At 37.7% G+C, this 21,212-nt stretch overlaps 1 protein-coding gene across 14 annotated transcripts in view; it reads left to right on the forward strand.

Annotated features, from left to right (window-relative positions):
* Positions 1-21,212, forward strand: part of Eml6 (EMAP like 6) — a 316,759-nt gene that overhangs the window by 132,948 nt on the left and 162,599 nt on the right. For all 14 annotated transcript variants that reach the window (XR_010040546.1, XM_063229384.1, XM_063229383.1 and 11 more), the window contains exons 5-7: positions 3,714-3,782; positions 10,643-10,828; positions 11,592-11,727. Coding sequence is in view for 13 of the 14 variants with exons in the window: in XM_063229384.1 (XP_063085454.1) it covers positions 3,714-3,782; positions 10,643-10,828; positions 11,592-11,727 (391 nt within the window). In the remaining variant the exon portion in view is untranslated. The remainder of the gene's footprint in view (positions 1-3,713; positions 3,783-10,642; positions 10,829-11,591; positions 11,728-21,212) is intronic.

Consider the following 21,212-nt stretch of genomic DNA (forward strand, 5'->3'; position numbering starts at 1 on the left):
CTTGTACTAGATCTCAGGGCACAGACAGCTATCCCCAAAATGGCAGGATACATTACAGTAATCATCCTTAATTCCCTATTAACTTAACCTGAAGCCCTGTATAACTTATACTGTTTTACCATGACTGATCGTAGTTGAATCTGGTTTGTTAGATTGCTGTTTGGTATCGACAGATCTTATTCAAATCTGTTATGATTGATAGTATCAAGTCTCAGAGTATAGGCAATTACACTAAAAATGACAAGATATACTACAATACCCATTCTTGTTTGATTATTACCTGATTTTGAAGTTTTACACTATCTACAATGTTTTGTTTTTATTAATATTGTTACGTACTGCTATATTCAATTATACTATGCCTGATGATATAGACAACTTATTGAAGATAACAAGAGACAACACAGTAACCATTGTACTGTGGTTTTATGACTTTTTCATTCCATGTGTTTATAGAAATATGTTTTGTTTTGTCTTGCTTTGTTTTGTTTCTTCTAATACAGAAAGGATAGAAATGTATGTAGAGACTGATGCGTGCATAGAACCTATAAACAGTTTATGAGAACTGATCTTATAATGCATGATGAAATGAACAGATGCTTTGAAGAAAAAGAGATATTACAGTACCCAGGGCTGATCCCGTAGTGTCATGATGTGAAATCCAGCAATACTATTATTCTTTGTTCATAGTGATTTTAGCTTGCTTTGGTTTGTTTAATCTTAACATACATGAAAATATAGATAACTGCATGTAAGTGTAAGTGTATAGGATTGTTAGCCATATTATTGAGTTTTTGTTTGATAGTTGAACAGAACTGTTTGCAGTCTTGCTGTTTGAATGTCCTCTTTGTATGCTTCACTTTTGTAACTTGAACAATTATTTGTAAAAGGACAATATGTAATTATCAACTACTGATTTCTTACTGTTTATTTTTTCTTTGAAATTATGTATTAGTTCTACCCTTAAAAAAAGACAATTGCTAACTATATTAGCGTGATTGTTTCTAATGATCAAATACTGAGTTGCTACTGCTTTTCGTAGACAAAGTATATTTTAGACTTTGATATTTGACTTGTTCAAAAAATCAAAATAGAATTGGTGTACATATTCACTCAGACATGAAAATAGTTGTTAGAAAATTTCTCAGAATATGATTATACTAGTACGTATTTTAGTTTTAAATGAATGTTGTGAGAACTTTCTTTGTTGTACTGAGAATGTTGAATGTAAATTATAGCCTGCTTATTGTTCATACTGAAATCAGTGTGATCAGAAAAGATAATTGCATGTAATCAGAGCTGCCAAGATAGTGGACTAAACAGGCATATACATATAACTAGTCAGAAATCTATTTTTCCAGTGTCATACATAACTGAATAATTTAATTAGTTTATTGTGTTGTTTTCTAGTTGAAATGAATCTGCATGACTATCTTACCTTGAATTTCTAGGTGTTTTGTACAATACATTTCTGTACAGTATAGTTGTTTGTAGAATAAGACCTTAATCGAACGTTAAATTCATTGTCTCTTGCATAGTGTGAACTCAGGTGAAACATTTTTATAAGCATGTTACATTATCATCTACAGAGATTTGTTGTTACAAAGGAACCTCACAATTTTTGCAAGTTACCCCCCAGGGTTAAATGTTCAGAAAGCCCGGCAAGCGCCAGGTTGGGAGTTCATCTCTGGTACAAAAGGACAGAAAGTAGAGTTGAGACCCAGCACACATAATTGTTATTATATACCCAGCTCTACTGAGAACAAACTCCTACATGACATTTTACCTAAGTTATTCTGTAATTACTATTTTTATTTTTGTGTCATTTTCCATATTCTTACCTTTATTAACATATAGCACATCACACTTTTGAGCCTATTATCTTGGAAAAAATTAGAAAACTGAAGTTGTAAACAACTTTAACCAGTAAAAATCTCCTTACTTAGAAACCAGAGCCTAGTGTAATCACTTTTGTTTGTATATAAAGTGGTTTTGTACTGCTAAGTTCCTGTTAAATTGTCCTGAGCATGCCTCTAAGTCTTGGGTCCTTATGTTGCAAGGAACAGCAGTACCTGAGTAAGCAAATAAACTAAGAACCTAATTTAAGAGTATACTTTTATAACAATTAGCGGAGTCTCAACCAATCATAGACTGCCAGTTGATCAGTCAAGGCCAATGTCGCGCTCCAACACTGAGCTGTTTAGAGCTGTTCATGTGTCTCAGTTTGTTTTTTGTCTGTATATCCTACCGGCCCATTTTGCCAAGCAGATGTCTCTGCTTGTCTTCTGGTTCTGAAGGCAACTGAATTTGTAAACAGTTCTCGGCTCAGCTCAGCACCAATAAATGTAATTTGTTTAAACTTTTTCTTTTAACCCTACTGGATGTCATGTGGCCTGCTTGTTTGTTTTCAGTGAGTGTGCTCTATTACTTTGTCAACTTTCTAGTTAGGGTTAGGCTATAAAGAGTCCAGTGTTAGCCTAGTGAGAAGTACTTTATATTGTTCTCCCAGGACTGTTGATCTGTCTGACACAATTTTGTTCTTTATTACTGATGCCTAGGTGCCTACATGAATTATTTGCTGCTTATGGTTAGCATCAAGATTATTTTAGTGGTTTAAAATATTCATTTACATTTGTATAATACCACTTTATAGCCTACAAAATAGCTTCATCTTTATGATCTTAATTGATCTCATAGCAAAGTTGAGGCATTTTAGAGAAGATAAGGTTAAAGTTAGAGATGCTGAGATGTTGGCTGAGCTCAAATAGTTAAAAAGAATACTTGGTCCAGTGCTTTTTCTTCAGTGCTCATTCTGGAGTGCATAACTGCCCCTTCCTAGGGAAGCTAGTGGTCTACGTTCTTTCTGTAGTCCACATTATTTCTTTCCTATCAGCGCTTTATAGAATGGGCTCCATTTTGCATCAGAATCTCCTGGAGCCAGAATCTTTTGGAGTCTTTAAAAGCATAAGTGTCTGGATTAGACTTCGGACCTACTGAGAGTATCTTGGATGGGTCCTGGAAATAAGCAATCATTATAGATAATTTGACTTTCAAGTTAACAGAGAACCTTCTTTACCCTGTCTCCCAAATAGAACTACAACATTTGGAAGTTTTTGTAAAGAATGACAAATAGTATTATCTTACATTGTTTTTAGGTCCTTTGAAACTTAAAAATATAAGAGTATTTTGAGTCAGATTAAAATGAGGGTTTCAAGGAGTATTTTAGGTGGGCTAAATTAATGTCGCATATATGCCTTTGTCCTGTGTTCCATGATTACAAAATCCTATTGGCTACATTTAACCATAGTTAACTATTACAAATTTTCCTAACTAATTCTTTAAGCTTTTATTGAAAAGTTCTTTCAAAGTGTTTTGTCAGCACTGCAAAGAAGGCTGGAAAATTTATTTTAAAAATTCCATAAATTATCAAAATTTATTGGCCTACTCCAGATGGACACAATTAAAGCTGTATAGCAGTTTGTTCTCAGCCACTAGCTGTGGTTTATTCCCTCCATCTTCAGGCATGAGGTAAGTAGATACAAGGTGATGACGATGCTGTATCTACCACTGTGTTCCTGTAGGCAAATCCCCTATTTTCATTCCATGCAGGTAGCTCTAGGTGCTCAGTGTTGTCAGTGTAGAGTGCTGGAAACTGCACAAGTACCTGGATGAAGGAAAACATGTAAATGATCAACATGTAATTTTTTGGACAGATTTTTGATATTTCCTGGGATCCATATCAGCCAAACAGAGTGGTTAGCTGTGGAGTAAAACATATAAAGGTAAAGTAGATTTTTTCTTTCTTTTTTTAATTTGGTATCTTGTGTGATAAGGATTTTAGGTGTTGATGTAGATTATCTGGTATCAAGAGACTGGCTTTATTTCTTTTTTCCTTACATTGAGAGCCCTGCTACCTGTTACTCTAGCTCTAAAGCAAGCTAGTGTCTGTGGGTAGGGCTCTTTCAGAAATGCAAGGTCATGACAATCAAGTTAAATGCCAGCAAGCATCTGAATAGGAAAGTTGATGTTAAATACTAAACTGAAAATTCATAACACTTCTACAGTTGCATGTTTTAAAACAGTTCTGCTTTCTATATTGCACATTAAAATTTTATATTATAATGAGTATTTACATATATTGCCATGTTTAAAATTTTTTGACATGTTAGTATGCTGGCTTAGAAGATATAGAAATGAGGTATACAAACACATAGAAATAAAGTGTGCGATACAGTCCTAGCTGAATTTTTATATTCTTGCAGTGCTGAGGTTTGACCCCAGACCTGTGCATGCTGTGGAAGTATTCTACCACAGAGCTACATCCATGGTCATGTCAGTAGTTTTTAAATGTCTATGTCTTTCTCTAGGCTATAGAGTCTTGAGTTTGTCTCTCGCAAGGTTTACATATACTTCTATGTTTTTATGCAGATAGCAAATTAATGCCTTCAATACCTCTTGTTCTCACGTAGCAAAAATTTTCTGAACTGTGAGAAATGGCCTAGGGTCTCCTGTCTGTAGTGTTTCAGATAATACACACTAAAATCCATTAGTAAGTGCAATGATTATGCTGTTAAATGGAACATGTGTGGATTTCGCTGGTACAAAAAATGGTGCATTTCCGTATGAAGGGAGTAGGTACTGTAGTATTCTTCTAACCAACACTTCCTGTTTCCCAATTCTTTTGTCATTCTAGTCTAACTTTATATAGTCTTGTTCATTATTCACACTTAATGACTAGATAAGGCACAGGCCATAAATAACTGACAAGAAATATGCAAGGCTTATCTAAAAAATATTGCAAAATTTTACAATGGAACAGAAAAGAAAACTAATGGAGAGAATCTTGATTCTGGACGTCTAACATTCATAGACATATCATTTCTCTCCAAATTATATTTGGTGCAAATCCTTTTTGTTTACCTGACAGAATTCTCTTTAAAGTTACTGTCTTGGTTACTTTCCTCATTGCTAAGACAAAATAGTCAACACCCAAAGTTAAAGGAAGAAGAGTTTATTTCAGCTTACAGTTTATAAGAATATAAATTTCAGCCCGTAGTTGACTGGTTCCCAGACCAGGGTGGTGTAGAATACACCAGGGGCATTGCAGAGGAAAAACAGTCGGTGACAAAGGAGGGCGGGCAGACAGCAGCCAGCAGTGAAGCAGCAAGCAGCGAGCCATGGCGGGAACCTGCTTTCTATCTCTTATATTCTATCGAGGCTGGCTGCTCACACTCGAATGCAGGATAGGGCATCCTTAATGCTGGCATCACACCCTTAATCCTAATGTCACACACTGTAGTTTCAAGCACCTCTAAAAAGCTCTGAAAATTGGTGTATGGTAAAACAAACCAACTTTATAAAAGATTGATAACTAGACCTTAATTTGCATGACAATTTATAATGTAATAATAGCATCTCTAACAGTGATTACTAAGACCATTTATTTGAGGATAAAAGTTTTCATGTCATACAATAAAATATATTCTAAATGAATCAAAAAGTCAAATGTTTAGAAAAACTGTATGCAAAAATATATAGGCAAATGTTTAACTGCTCTCAAGTTGGGGAAAGATCTTTCTAAATATAAAAAGCAAAGAAAGAAACCATAAGGAGTAAATTGGTACATTTAACTATATAAATATTAAAAACAGTCTATAAATCCCACCCTCCAAAAAACAAGAAAGCCACCAACCAGTGAGTGCAAATAACAATCATAGCAGATACTAGTGTGTCCTGGAGATGTGAAGACCACCAGCAAATCTGTAGAAGAGACGAAGAATATGAACAACTGGCCAAAGTAGAAGCATTGTTGACCAATAGACATATGAAAATGCTAAATCTTACTAATATGGGGTACAAAATCACAATTAAAACATACCCACTTTTGTCAAGGGCTCATTGAAGGATCATTCTCAAGCCTTGCCAGCAGAGGGGCAAATGAGCACGGTCTTCCAAGCAGAAATTTGGCAGTCTGTATTGGTAGCCTTAGAAATGCCAATTTCCTTTGACCTGGTAGTTTTCATATCTTAGAGTTTATCCTAAGGAAATTGTTAGCAACGTGAACCAAGAGCTGATTTGTTGCTTAGTGATTTAGCAATAGCAGGTAAAACCAAACAAAAGAGACCAGAGGCCACTCATCTGTCCCATGTGATTAAGTAAAATGTGGCCATACTCACATAATGAAATATAGTACAGTCATTATAAATTATGTTTTAGATGGTTACTGAATGCTAGTGGGAGATATTCAAGTTGTATGCTAAATGGCCAAGTCCAGTTTTCTTTGATTTTTTTTAAATAGATTTTTGTGTAGGCAGTACATTACAAAGGTATCCCCAAATGTTCAACATTTATGACTGACTTAAGACTTTTCCTTCACATGCTTTATTTTTAAGTTATTTTAGACAGAAATACTACTTTTAAAGTATAGGTTCTACTCAAAGGGCCAAAGTGACCTCCCAGCACCTTAGGGCTTCGTAAACATTGTGTAATCCTTGTGCAAGGCTTGATCTTTAATCCGAGGTGTTTGCTGAAATCCAGGTACCTTTTGCTTTTAGCTTCACTTGGAAACCCCTTCTCATAGGTTTCAAACACTGTACCTGAAAGATCAAAAACCTAATCACATTTAATAAACGCTTATTGAATTTGCCGTGTGTGAAGGAACAAACACAGAATTTTATTTTTAATTTTCTCGACGTTGAGTGAGCACAGTATTAAAATGGACCATTCTGCAAAATATGCAAAATCACAACCTTGAAAGGATAAAGAAGAGTTCCCAGTTGGTGAGAGGCATGCTGATTTGGGAAGGGGCTGCTGCTTTAGGGGCTGCCTGATGGATAGAGAGGTTGGGGAGGAAGGGGCTGGGAGGCAGCAGGGCCCCGGGAAGGGATTGTCCTTCACCCCAATATTGTAGGCAGACTTTGATCACCCAGATTTCAAGGCATGAAATACAATAGCCCTTAAGTAATAATTCCCTTGGCATTTGTTTTTAATGAATCAGGACATATATCAGCAACATGAGTTTTCAGTCAGCTGAAGACATGATGAAGCACTGAGATGCTTTTAGCCACCTAAAGAAACAGATGAGATTATAATAAGTTTAGGCTGTGGGGCCTTTCTGGAAGGCCGAGGCCTTGTGTTGGGGCCAGGATCCAAACTGCATATTCCATGATGAAGAAACTGAGTTTTTTTTTTTTTTTTATAACTTTGAATCAGGATTTTGTCATCTGCTTGACTCTAGGAAAGCTCTTTAATCTCATTGAGGCTGCTCCTCTTCCCCTTAAAATGTAAAAATTCTTCCTCTGGAATTCATTAAGAGTTACATAAACTACGGTGTGGAACCATTGGGGACACAATAACATTAACTTCTTTCCCTATTTGCAGCATCACAAAACTGGCGGCAACATGAGATTTAAACACAGCCTCTGTTTCCCTGTGTAGAGCTATTTGCACTGAAAAACTATCTCTTTAATGGTTTATCTTTATTTTTCTCACAAAAAGAATAATAACACATTTATTGGGCTCTAACTAGATTAGTTTCTTAATTGAAAGAATTCTCCACGTGCCTCTTTCTTTCCATCCTTGGTTAATTCTAACTTTTAATCAGTTCTAAAAGTAGAGAAAGAAAATCCTAGAACTTCACTTAAACACAAAAGCTACATATGTTGTTGCACTTGTTCCTTGCTTTAGCAGATTTCAGCATTATTTTCTAAGTAAAAACAAGCATCTTTATCCCAAATGGAAGTCTACAACGGTGTGCCCAGGTCTCATTTATTTATTTTGTTTTGGAGAAAATCCACCACAAATTTAAGCAGGCTTTAATAAGTTATTTTCCTCACCCATATCTTCTGTATCTGATTCCAGTATTTCCACACTTCTATGTTTCATCTAAAACTGGAGCTAATATAAGAAAAATGTTTTCAGTCACAGGTTGAATACAAAACCTTTACATTTCAAGTAAAACATTTTTAAATGAAATTTTTGTAGCAGGGTGGTATCCTTTCTGGTTTTTTAAGATTCCAGTGATTGCAAGTAGGCAAATTACAGTTATCTGAAATGAATACTTGCAAAACAGTAGCAGTTGTGCATCATATGCTCCGCTGGTTTTACAGAAAATGATCCTGTAGGTGTGTGTACACTGTGGAAATTTCTCCATCTCTAGTCACAGACTGAGGAAACCCTTTGGGAGTACCTAGGGCCAGATGAACTCCAAGGTACCTGCCAGTTCTACAAGATGTGCTTTATAATCTGTGAACAGAGGTTGGAGAGGATAAGCAGCATTTCTTCCTTTGATGTGGATTTAATGGTGCACTGCTACCCTAATATGTTACTGTCTTCCAAACAGAAAATGGTTCTCAAGAAGAGGTGATATTTTAGGTATTTGCCATTTTCAACAGAAAATTTCATATTTATCTGGACATCACATCTATATATTCCATTTAAAAGGATAATGTGACTATTTGGAATGTTTCTTGTGCACATTATACCAGTTAGATGATTAAAAAAAAAAAAAAACCTTTGTGTGAGCATACCTGAGGATTTCCATTTTTTTGTGTTCATTCATTTAGTAATGTTCAATTCATGCCAGAGATTCAATTCCAAAGTCACAGGACAAAAATTAAATTTCATTTAGTCCTCATACATGAGGAGGGTTGATGAGAGGGGACAATGTCTGCCTTTTGTCATCATGAACAGCAAGCTCTTTGGCGTATTTGTGAACCTGTTGCCACTGTGTATACCAAAGTTGCTACTTTCCTCCATTGAGAGGAGAGTCCTATGTTTCAAATGGCTGTCCACTTTACCAGGTCCTCACAATCAGTCCTGCAGAGCAGCTCTCTGCCATTGCCTGCCCAGGAGTATGGTCCCCACTGTCATGCGATCGTCCCAGGACTGCCTTTTCTAAGACCCAGCTACTCTGGGAGGACCACCATTTTCCTTCTTCTGCAGGCATAAAACATTAGACTTGCCGTGGATTTTTTTTGCCTTCATAGAGTCCTGTCACACAGAGCCGTCTGATCTTGCTCCCCTAAGCCACAAGCAGTTTCTTCCTCACCACTGGTCCAGATCTTATTTTTTGTTCATTGCAGTTAATATAATTTGCTTCTTTAGCTTCAAATGTCCTCACCCCTTGTGTATAATCTGAATATGTTGCCTTAAAATTCTTGCTCATGTCTCGTATGTATCTTTGTAGATTTAAAGTTCTTAAGGCAAAGATCAAAATCTCATTAGTTTTTCATATCTGACCGCCATTGAACTTACGCCTTCAGCAAGCTTCTTATATCTGCTTTCTCACTTCCAAATAGAAATAATGAAAGAATGTGCCTCAGCCTGTTCTCCAGGGTAAGGTGGAGGTCAAATAACATTTGCAAAGGACCGCTATAAACTGTGAGGTGCTACATAAATGACAACAGTTACTCGGTTCATACATTAAAAGCTGTCTGAGAGAAAAGTATCGGATTTCTGTATAATCATGGGAGTACCCTTGCTTTCTTCTATACAATAGCTCAGGCTTTAAAGTAGCTCAAGATTAATGCTTTTGGTCTTTCACATGAATTGTGCAACCAAAATAGAAAAGATTAGTCCATTATTTGACTATATAGAAATATCACATGTTTCGAAATGTGTTTCTGAGTAATATTTCAACTAGAAGTTTATGACACTTTTAGTTAGAAAGCAAATATTTGTATATGCACATTAAAAATAACTAGATGATCTATTGCTGGGTATGGTGGCACATACCTATAATCTTAGCTGCTTGAGAGGCTGAGGCAGGCAGATTGCAATTTGAGGCCAACCTAGATGCAGCAGCAAACAGAAACACTGAAACAACACCCAGGATTTGGAGGCAGATTTAAATAATGTCAGATGGGCTCTGATTAGGAATTATTGTTCCTCAAGATGTCAGGCCTCAAAGGCCCAGGAAAGGAGGCTCAAAGGGGTTGCGGTACAGAGGCAGAGTACTCGGCTGCCTTTGATTGTTTCTTACAGCGTGCGTCCTAGTGACCAGCTATGCATCACAGTGACCAGCCATTTCTAAGAGACACAAGCAAGCAGAACTGGACAGGAGCTATCACCCGGCAACTGAAGTGTACTGGTGGGGTGTGGCGGGGAGAGGGTTTTCTGCTACAGACAACAAGATCCCTGTCTTAAATAAACAGAGCTGAGAATGATGTAGTTCTGTGGGAGAGTTCCCTTGGGTGGATCTCCAGTATTACAAAAGCAACCCTCCCCAAATGATATTTCAATATGCTAACAGAAAGTTATAACTTCAGTTTCTCTTTGGATATTTGTGTTTCTAAGCCTTTCTATAATAAGCCTAAACTAGTTTTTTATAATTTGACAAATAAAGGCATGATTTATCTACTTTATATCTGAAAACATTGGCATTTACTAAATTGAAATTAAACATAAGCAGTTTTGAAATTTTAGAACTTGGAAAGTTACAATACCATTTAGGTATTTCTCATGCTCCTAAGAGGTAGGCTAAAATCTTTTGTGGTTCTCTGCTGTCACTGCAAAAGAACCCATTTGGGCTGGGTTCAGATATAGTAGATTATGTAAACTGTCCTGGAACATAATAAACCAATAATGCAATGCACCAGAATATTCTATTTTTGTATATATTTATCAATCACTTATTTTCTAGTTTTGGACACTATGTGGAAATGCCCTGACTGCAAAAAGAGGAATATTTGGCAAAACTGGAGATCTTCAGACCATCCTTTGCCTTGCATGTGCCAAAGAAGATATCACCTATTCTGGTGCTTTAAACGGTGACATCTATGTCTGGAAAGGGCTCAATTTAGTCCGCACCATTCAAGGAGCACACAGTGTAAGTACTGTTGGATAGGAACTCGAGAGACACCTTCAATTTTCAGGGTCACAAATTCCTGTGTTTTCCCCACTTACTCTATGGAATATTCCTGAAACAGTAGTGAAGATTTTTTGAAGTATTTTTGTTCCTCTAGAAAGAAACATATTTCCAAAAGCATAACTTAATCACCCTTTACTTCATTAATTGACTGACTGGGGGTAGTATTAAACAATGACAGCTTGACAGGAAATCAGAATTATTTCATCATGAGTTTCATCTTAGAGGCCAGCACTTCTCAGACTATAATGTGCCTGGGAACCTCCTTGGTCCTGTTCAAATGCACATCCTGCCTCGGTAGGTCTGGGATGCTGTTTCCTCCTGCCGCTCCTCTGTGGCCTGCAGGTTGAGAAGGAAGATTGTAGACAACTCTTGCTTTTCCTCTAGTTCACAAGACAGATATCTCACAAGACAGATGTCTCATTCTTCAGTAGTCACGTGCAGAAATTTGTGATTTCCATATCTGCTTTTAAGGACGGTATTCTCTTTTTTTCTGCAATCTGTTATTAAGGAGCACTAGAACTTACTTGCTTTGGAGGTTATTACAGTTACTTTTTACTGTAGCTTGGATGAAGAGTATCATAAATGACTACTTGATCTATTGTCAGAATTTCAATAGAAAACAAGGTGTCCATTTTTTTCTACTTTTTTAAAAATCAAGATTCATCTATGGTGACTCTTTACAGTGACTGAGGCATTGTGTATTATCTGTTTTCATCAACAGGCTGGAATCTTCAGTATGTATGCTTGTGAAGAAGGCTTTGCCACTGGTGGGCGAGATGGTTGTATACGATTGTGGGACATGGATTTTAAACCAATAACCAAAATTGATCTCAGGGAGACAGAACAAGGATATAAAGGTAATGGGTGAAGAAATAATTCTAAGAATCAACAAATGATGTTAAATTAAAAAACTCGTGCACACCAAAGGTAACACAAAGTAAAGAAACACTATACAGAATGGAAAAACACTTTTGCTAGCTGTTCTTCAGAGACTGATATCTAGAATATATAAAGAACTCTAGAATTAGGCACCCCACTACCAGTGAAAAAATGGGCATTTGGAATTCACAGACATTTTTCAAAAGAAGTATAGATAACCGGTAAGTACATGAAAACATCTTTGGCCATTAGGGAAATACACTGAGATTGTATTTTATTCTGTAATAGCTGTTATCAAGGACTCAAAGGACAAATAAGAGGAAAGGAACACTTCACATTATTGGTGGGAATGTAAACTAATACAACCACTGTAGAAATCAATATGAAGACCTCTCAAAAACCATAATGAGAAATTCCATATGACTGAGCTCTACCTCTCCTGAGTATGTTTCTGAAAGAGTTAAAGTCATCATAATACAATGATAGGTACATGCCCATATTTAGAACACAACAGTTCACAATAGCTAAATAATGGAAACAGTTTAAAGGCCCATCAATAGAGAGAGAAATGGATAAAGAAAATATGGTGTGTATATATACACAAGGAAGTATTAACCAGGAAGAAGAATAAGTTTGAGTCATTTGTAGTAAGACTACACTGTTAAGGGGCTGGGGATTTAGCTCAGCGGCATAAGCGCCTGCCTTGTAAGCAGACAGTCATGAATTTGATCCCCGGTACCAATAAAAAGGAAAAAGACAAAAAAAAAAGACTACATTGTTAAGTGAAGCAAATCAGAAACAGAAGGTTAAAGATCACAAGGTTTCTCTTATATGAGACACCCCAAAACCCCAAAATATAAATAATTGAAAGAGAAAAATGAAGGAGACATGATAGGAAATAGGGAAAAAGACTTTTTGGAGATGAAGAGAGAGGTTCTGGAGAAGGAGGAGAATGAGATAAAACAGATAACCACTGTAGGGCCAGGGATATAGCCTGGCGGCTTAACAGTTGCCAGGGAAACATGAGGCTATGAGTTCGATTCCAGGTACCAAACACTAAAAAGTGATTTTATATTTATCTATCTCTCTTTATATAGAGATATATATTCCCAAAAATGAATGTAATTATTGTATATCACAAACATATACAAATAAAAATGAGATATAAAAATAAAGATACTAATACTTCCCTATAACTCTAAAAAGGGTAAATACCGTGTGTACTTCTGTGTTTCTGAAGTTGTGTATTTGTTTCTCCATACTTTATCTCACTCTATAAATGATTTAAGAAACAGTGCTTAAATATATTGAATACAAGATCAAAATTATGTTACAATTAAATGAATAGCTTTTTCCTAATTGGCACAAAGATACCTCATGTGCCAGCAATTGTCTTGCAGCAAAGATAGACAACATTATGGTAAGACTGCTGGGTTGTCTCTCAGGAGACGGGATTCTGAAGAATGAAACTAAACCATTCTAGGCAAGTTGGTCATTCTCAGCTCATCTGTGCCCAGCCTCTGAAGACACACAAATGACAGAAAAAAATGGGACAAATAAATTATTTGTTAAAATAACATTAAAAATGTGACAGCCAACATAGTAGCAGAAGTTAAGAACGTGGGCTTAGAGTTGGGGAGTTGGGGTTCAATTTCAAGTTTTAACTTATGATTTGAGAACTTGGTCAAATTTTTAAATATCTTTGACAGTCTATTCCTCCTCTTTATAATGAGGTAATCAAACTCAGTTATATGAGGACTGAATTCATTCAGTTATATGAGGACTGTCTGCTTACAGAATAAATCATGGTACATAGTTAGCACTAAGTTACTGTCAGCTATGATTACATTCTATAGTGTGTGAGGGTAGAAAACAAAATAGTTTCTGTATGTCTTCATAAATTCTCAGGATAAGCCTTTTTAAATTTAATTTTAAAGGAAATAAAGCAAATTGAAACAGTGATAAGATAGGAAATCTACAATAGTTACTGTATTACATGTTGTTGTCCTTGAATAGTTGCTTGCCTTTAGGTTTGGAAAGTCAAACAAACAATACAGTTCCTCCAAATCAGCTGGTTGCTCACAGGGTGGGGTGAGGATGGGGTGTTCTTTCTGGGCCTGCATGTGCTCAGCTCCAAGGCAGGGACTTGCTTCCATCCTGGTTTCTCCCCAATCTGTGCTCTGAAGGGCTCACAGGCAGGGGCTTAGCTTCCATCCTGGTTTCTCCCCATTCTGTGCTCCAGCTGGCTCACAGGCAGGGGCTTAGCTTCCTGCTTCTCCCAGATAAGCCTACTTTTACAGATAAGGGATTTGAGGCTCAGAGGGATTAAAGTAGAAAATGTAAATAAGAAGGTTGTGATAAAGTCACAGTGGTTTTTTGATGGTTTTGTTTTTATTTATTTTTGGTACCAGGAACCCACAGGACTTTGCACTTGCAGGTGTGGGGCTGCTGAGCTATATCCTTGGCAGTCACAGTGTTTTCAGTGCTCTTAAGTTCAGGTGGGCCCCAGACATGGCTTCACGCTCTCTATGCCAGTACTGAGGGAAAGATGCTGTGTACCATGTGTCTCAGGGCAAAACTTACCACTGGGTCAAAACTTCCCAGTGTGTGTGAGTGATGTCAGACGTTTTCTGAGAGTTCCTGTAAAGGACCTTGCGATGGGAGGCCCATAGCCCTCAAAAGTCCCTCCTTTGTCATGAGGCCCCTCTGTGTGTGCTGATGGCAGAGCCACTGCGGATGCTGTGTGGAACAGGACTTTGGTCCTTGGAGGGCCCTGCCTTCCAGGGTAGATTGTAGGGAAGTGAAAGAAGAAACCATCCTCCTGGAGTAGGAGGATGGTTAAACTTCAGTTTGCAAGTGAATCAGCTTAGAGATGGGTCATGTTCTCATCATCAAGATGCAGTAAAGCCAGGGCTGATTCTCGGGGCTCTTCCCTTCCCAAGACTTCATCAAAGAAGTTATAATCATAACATAATTATAATCCCATAATCAGAAGGACCACTCCTCAACCAAGGAAATTACAGCACTTTATGTTGGGGACTTGGACATCTTTTGTGAGCTACCAGATTCTTTGAACAAATTTTCTCTAGTGACAAGTATATATAATAATGGAAATCAACTGCCTAATTTACCTAGGATCTGCGATTCTAAAACCAAAAAGTTTAGAGTCAAATGTTTTTTGGTGACTAATTTGATAGCAAAATCTAACCTGAACCAGTAGGAGGCTATTTAGTGTATGTGTCTTGGTTACTTTTCTCTCATTGCTGGGAAAAATGCCCACCATCCCCAGTTAAGGAAGGCAAGATTTATTTAGCTCAGTTTGTGGAAGTTTCAATCCATAATCAGCTGGCTCCAAAGTATGGTGACATGGCACAGGGACAACACTTCAAGGAGACAGAAGGCAGCAAATGCAACAAGAGCAAATTCGGGAAGAGGGAGCAGGTATCATCCCCTAGGCTAAGTGCGACATTGGCGTCATCTCTGTACCCTGCTTTTGCTAAGGCTCAGAATAGTTACAAAGTGAGAATCCTGACCCCCTGCTGAGTCCCTTCTTTAAACTTCTCAAGTTGAAACACTGTATCAAACATTACAGCAGTTTCCTTCCTAGATATCCTACATGTCACTACAGAAATGCCTAAGTCAGGATATTACAACAGATCCCATTGGACGTGCTAAAAATCCAAAACCCAAACTTTTCTGAATTACAAATTTCACCTGGCACCAAACAGTTTCAGACATATGATGAAGTGATGAACTGCCAACGTATGTTTTAATGAATATCAGATTCTGGAAATTTGAAACCGGGAAAGACATTGAATGTCAGTGAAAGGAACTCTCGCCTTATGAATGAGTACAACTAAGCTTAGGGTCATTAGCATCAAATTAATTGTAGCTTTAGAGCTATAATTCATATCTCACACAACACTTAATAAAGATGCATTTCGAACCTGATCATTTTAAAAACAAATTTATGATCAGGTAAAATGTGAAGTTTTGAGTGACTTATAGTAGTGGCAAAGGAAGCTAAAAATAGTTCTCTGAGCAAGCAAACCAGAATGCATTACTTCTATGGTGATAGAGTATTTTTGAGTTAATGGTTATAAATGATTGAAAGGACACAGTAATTATTCACATACTATAAGATGTATTAACCACTCAGTAAACATTTATTAAGCATTTACTAGGGGCCAGATCATACCAAGTAACTGAATTGGCAGTTTAAAAGAATTGTCTTTGTCATTGTGTATATATTGTTAGGGTGTTGCATGTTGGTTTTAGTTACAAACACATACTTACTGAATTGTTACCGTGTCTAATCAACTATGTACTCTTTGAGTCCAGAGAGATTGTGCATTAGGCCATCTATGGGCAAGAGGTAGAAACTGGAGTCCCAAGGACACAGTTTGCCCTTTCTTGTCACCATTGCCCCCTCTCTGGTCCAGGCCAACATCATCTGTCACATAGATTACAACAGTTGCTTTATAGTTTGTGTCTCCCCCTTTCCCATTGTTTTCTGCATGGCAGCATGAGCAGATCACGTTATTCCTTTTCTCAAAACCCTGAGGACTCCCGATTTTCCCCAAAGTATTTGGTGCCTCTTGAACAGGGCTGGCTCCGTGCACTCCCAGGCTCCCACCCTTCCTTGCCCTTGGAGGCTCCTTCTGTTCCCCCAAGAACCTGCAGGACTCCTTCCCACCTTTCCTTCTGGCCTTTGCACCTGTAAAGCCTGCCTGATAACTGGTCTTGCAATTGCAGGCTCCTCTGCCTTTAACACCGTGGGCCCAACACATGGCTTCTCCCAGTTCTGCTTTTCACCTTGTAACATTTGGTGTTACCAACCCATGTGCTGTGCTCCTGGCCTTGTCTGTTTCCACAAAGGTGTAGGCTCTTCTCTCCTGCCTCCTGAGCACTTATTACAATGCCTGGCACATGCTGGAGCCCTGGAAATAGCTGTCAGATGAATGAAGAGGACATTCTGTGGCTGGAGTGCAGAGCCCTGCAGGGCACTCAGGTGACAATCATGCCATAGGAGGAAAGGGCAGCTTGGTTCCCTTTTGTCAGCCTGCTATGTGCAAGGTCTAAGCTTGACCCCAAAGGCCAGGACAGGAGGTCAGAGAGCAAGTGCGGGTACCTGAGCTTCATGATCAGATCTCCTGTCATAGGGCTCACCTCCTCCATGTGGAGTGGGCAGTGCTGGGCAGGTGGAGGTGGGGGCCCGGTACTGCTTCCTGTTGCTCAGCTTTTTTTTTTTTTACACTTTTCTCGCTCGAGAACAAGGGACATGTAGCCTAGCAGTTCTCACTAGGGTGATGTTGTGTCCTAGAGGACGTTTGCTGTTGTCTGGAGGTGTTTTTGTCACAACAGGACAGGAGTGTGTGGCATTTGTGATAGGAAGCTGAGATGCTGTTAAACCTATAACAACACACAGGTCAGCCACCACCATGAGCAGCTGTCTGGCCTTGAACATAATAGGGCTGCAGATGAGCAGCCCTGCAAAAGAGCAGCTCTCACGTCTGAGAAGACCCTTATTTAAAATGGGAGCACGACAAGCACTTTCTGTTGTTCTTGTCCCTTAGCTGTTTTCATGACTACCTCTCTGCTCCCTGTGGTCTCTGTGCATGTCCACCATGCTCCTTTGGGCCAGGCCCCTCATCTCCCTCTTGTTCTGCTGGGCAGGTGGAGGCATACTGCAGAGCATATGGTGTAGGAGCTGGAGACAGTGGGGTGTGCAGCCAGGAGGCATGATGATGTTTTTTCAGGCTCTGTGTGAAACATGGTGTCAGAAAAGTGAAAGTCTGGCTGTTCATTCTCATAAATTCCCTGTAAACACTCTCCCTGAGCCAGCCTCAAAGTCAGCCGGGGCGGGTTTCTATCTCTTGATGTCCTGTTACGTTATATGGATCTTTCAGAGTTCCTAAAGCAGTGGGATCTCGAGTCCTTCATGGTGGATTTTGTCAAGTATCTTTCACTATAAATTCAGTGGCAATTCTCAGAAAGCGAGCAACAGGCCATGATGAGCTCAGGCAGTGTCTGTGAATGGCCTCGCTCCAGAAGCCTTGTGCTGAGCACTCTACACATGGGATCTGTTTAGTTCTCAAATAGCCTTGGCAATCCCCAGTGAGGGTGGCTTCGTGGGTCTGAGAGCTGTGCAGTTTCACAGAGCCCCATGTGCAGGAAGTCCCTGTGCGTGGCTGAGTCCTCTCCTGTTACTGAACTGCTTTGGAATTATTGATCATTTTCCCCCTGAAACTCTACAAATACGAATTCCAAGTAGTTTTCTTCTATTTTGGCTTTTATTTTGATTAACATATACTAACTGCACACATTAGTGGGGCTCAGTGTGGTATTGCCATGCCTGCATGTAGAATGCAGTGTTCGAATCCAGTCTTCCTTTATAGACACCTTACATACACCCCTCTCCCATCCTCTACAATCACTATTCTACATTCAGGTCAACTCTTTTTTAGCTTCGATTTATGAAAAAGAACTACTTTCTTTTCTTTTCCTGGCTTATTTCACTTAACACGCTAGACTCCATGTTTGTTCATTTTACTGCAAGTGATAGAATTTTAATCACCTTTATGGTTGAATAATATTCTACTGTACATATGTATAGTACCACGTATTCTTTATTCATCTGTGGATAGGTATCTGGGCTTATTCATGTCTTAGCTATAGTCCTTAGATATATCTTTGGTATTTTGATTTCTTTTTCTTTGGATGTCTGTGTCTCTATCTTTATCTCTATCTCTATGCAGAATTGGGAGAACTGGATTATACGGTAGATTTGTTTCTAGTTTTTTTTAGAAAACTCCTTGCTATTCTCTGTAATGGCTATACTAATTTATAGTCTACCAATGGTGAATGAGATTTTTTATCCTCATATCCTCACAGTGTGCTATTTCTATATTTAATAAGAGCCAATCTAGTTGGGATAAGATGGTTTCTCATTGTACTTTTGATTTGAATTTCCTTGATGGCTAACGATATTGAATATTTTCTCACATATTTGTTGGCCATTTCATCTGAGACATGCCTGTTTAGATCATTTGTCATTTTAAATTGGAGTATTTGGTTTTAAAAGTTTTTTTGAGTTATATATTCTGAATACTAATCCTCAGACCGGTGAATACTTGAAAAATACTGACACCCAGTCTGTAGGGTGTCTCTTCATTCTGTTGATTGTCTCCAGTGTGATATAGAAGTTTTTCAGTTTGTTATAATCTTATTTGTGAGATTTTGCTTTTTTTCCAGAGCTTATCAAGTCCTAGCTAAAATTATTGGCTATATGAATGTCTTGAAGTATTTCCCTGTGTTTTCTTCAAGTGATTTCAGAGTCTTAGGATCTTAAGTTTAAGTTTGGATCCATTTTGACTTGATGTTTGTATACTATGAGAGAGGTAAGGTCACGTATTAGTCTTCTGCATGCAAATATCCACTTTTCCCAATACTATTTACTTTTTAAAATTTTATTTTTAAACAAGATAAAATGAAACAGAACAAAACATCAGAAGAAAATAATGTAAGAGACACTGATTTCAAAGAAAAACAACAGTAGGTCATCACTGGCTATCATATTGTCTCTTGTTTTCGTCGAAATAGTTGTCCATATCTTCACACACAATGAATTCTTACAAAACAAAACAGTATTAAATGGATCAGAACAAGATGATGAAGGCATTATAGGCCTTCAAAAACAGACAATAGGGAAATCAACAATGGCTGACATTATGTCTCTTTTTCTCTTCAAAATAGCTGTCCATACCTTCATGTATGTTGAAATTAAATAATACAAAACAGACTAAAATCACTCAGAACAAAGAATAATATTATTGCTGGATTTCACAGCATGACACTACAGAATCAGCACTTGATGTGTCTTTTTCTTCAAAGTAGCTGTTCATATCATCATGCATTTTAAAATTGATTCTCATAAACTGTTTAGGAGAAGTTCTAGGCATGAATAGGTCTCTACATGTACACCTATCCTTTCTGCATTACAGGGAAAAACAAAACAAAATAGATTACTAGAAAAAAAAAGAAACAAAAAGACAAATGAATAACAATAGCAAAGACCCCAAAACAGTGATGATACAGGCCTTCAAAACAAGGAGGTATGAGCATAACTAGGGTTGATACTTTGTGATTTCAACAGTTCCTCAGATCACCAGACACAAACATGCAAAATTATTCCAATCCTATGAGTGTTAACTGTTTTGTTCCAAGAACTTACCGAATTTGTAGCACAATCAGCTTAGCCATCCTAAGTGTGTTTATACAAATTTAGATATTTTTTCTATTCCCATCCTTTCTTTTTCCTCCTTTTCCCTGAGATATCATTCCCCACCCACTTTTGAGCAGATTCTTACCCTTTCACTGCATTTATTGAGATTTTTGGAACTTATGTACGCTTACCATTTATTACACTAGGAAGACAATATGGTATTTACACATGTGAGTTTGATTTATTTCACTTATGAGTATGGTCTCAAATTGCATCCATTTACTTATAAATATCCCAATGTGATCATTCTTTATAGCTGAGTAGTACTCCACTGTATAAAAATGCCACAACTTTTTTATTCATTCCTCAGTTGATGAGCATTTAGGTTGTCCAAGATCTGGCTATTACACACTGTGCTGCTATAGACACGGGTGCACATACATCACTGTGGTATGACACTTTCAGTTCTTCTGAGAATATGCCTAGAAGTGGAATAACTGGGTCAAATGGGACTTCCAATCCCAACTTTTTGAGGACTATCCAGACTGACCTCCACAATGATTGCACCAGTCTACACCCCCACCAACAGTGCAGGAGAGTTCCTTTTTCCTTGCAACCTCTCCAGCATTTGTTGTTGATGGTTTTCTTTATCCTGGCCATTCTTTCTGGAATGAGATGGAATTTCAGTATGGTTTTAATTTTTATTTCCCTAATAACTAATGATGCTGAGCATTTATTCATGTATTTATTTGCCATTTCTATTTCGTCACCTGAGAACTGTACATTCATCTCGGATGCCAATTTTTTGACTGGATGTTTGAATTTCAGGATCTGAACTTTTTAAAAAATTTTTTATATGTTCTAGACAGAAGCCCTTTGTCTGAGGGACAGTTGACTAAGATTTTTTTCCCAATTTGTGGGTTTTCTTTTCACTGCGCTGGAAATTTCTTTTGACATGCAAAAACTCTTTAATAGACAAGATTCCAGTTATCGATTCTGGGAAGTATTTCCCTTGCGGTTTGATTTTTATTCATGAATTCTCTACCTACCCCTATGTCTTCAAGGTTTCTACCTACTTTGTCTTCCAGAAGATTTAGTGTTTCTATTTTAATATTTAGATCTTTGATCTATTTTGACTTTAATTTAGTACATGGTGATAGGCATGGGTCTAGTTTTAGTTTTCAGCATATGGAGATCCAATTTTTGCAGCACCATTTATTAAAGAGATTATCTTTCTTC

This window comes from Cavia porcellus, unplaced genomic scaffold, assembly GCF_034190915.1.
Source record: "Cavia porcellus strain 051 isolate PalLab524CR breed Dunkin Hartley unplaced genomic scaffold, mCavPor4.1 scaffold_18, whole genome shotgun sequence".
NCBI classification, from domain to species: Eukaryota; Metazoa; Chordata; class Mammalia; order Rodentia; family Caviidae; genus Cavia; species Cavia porcellus.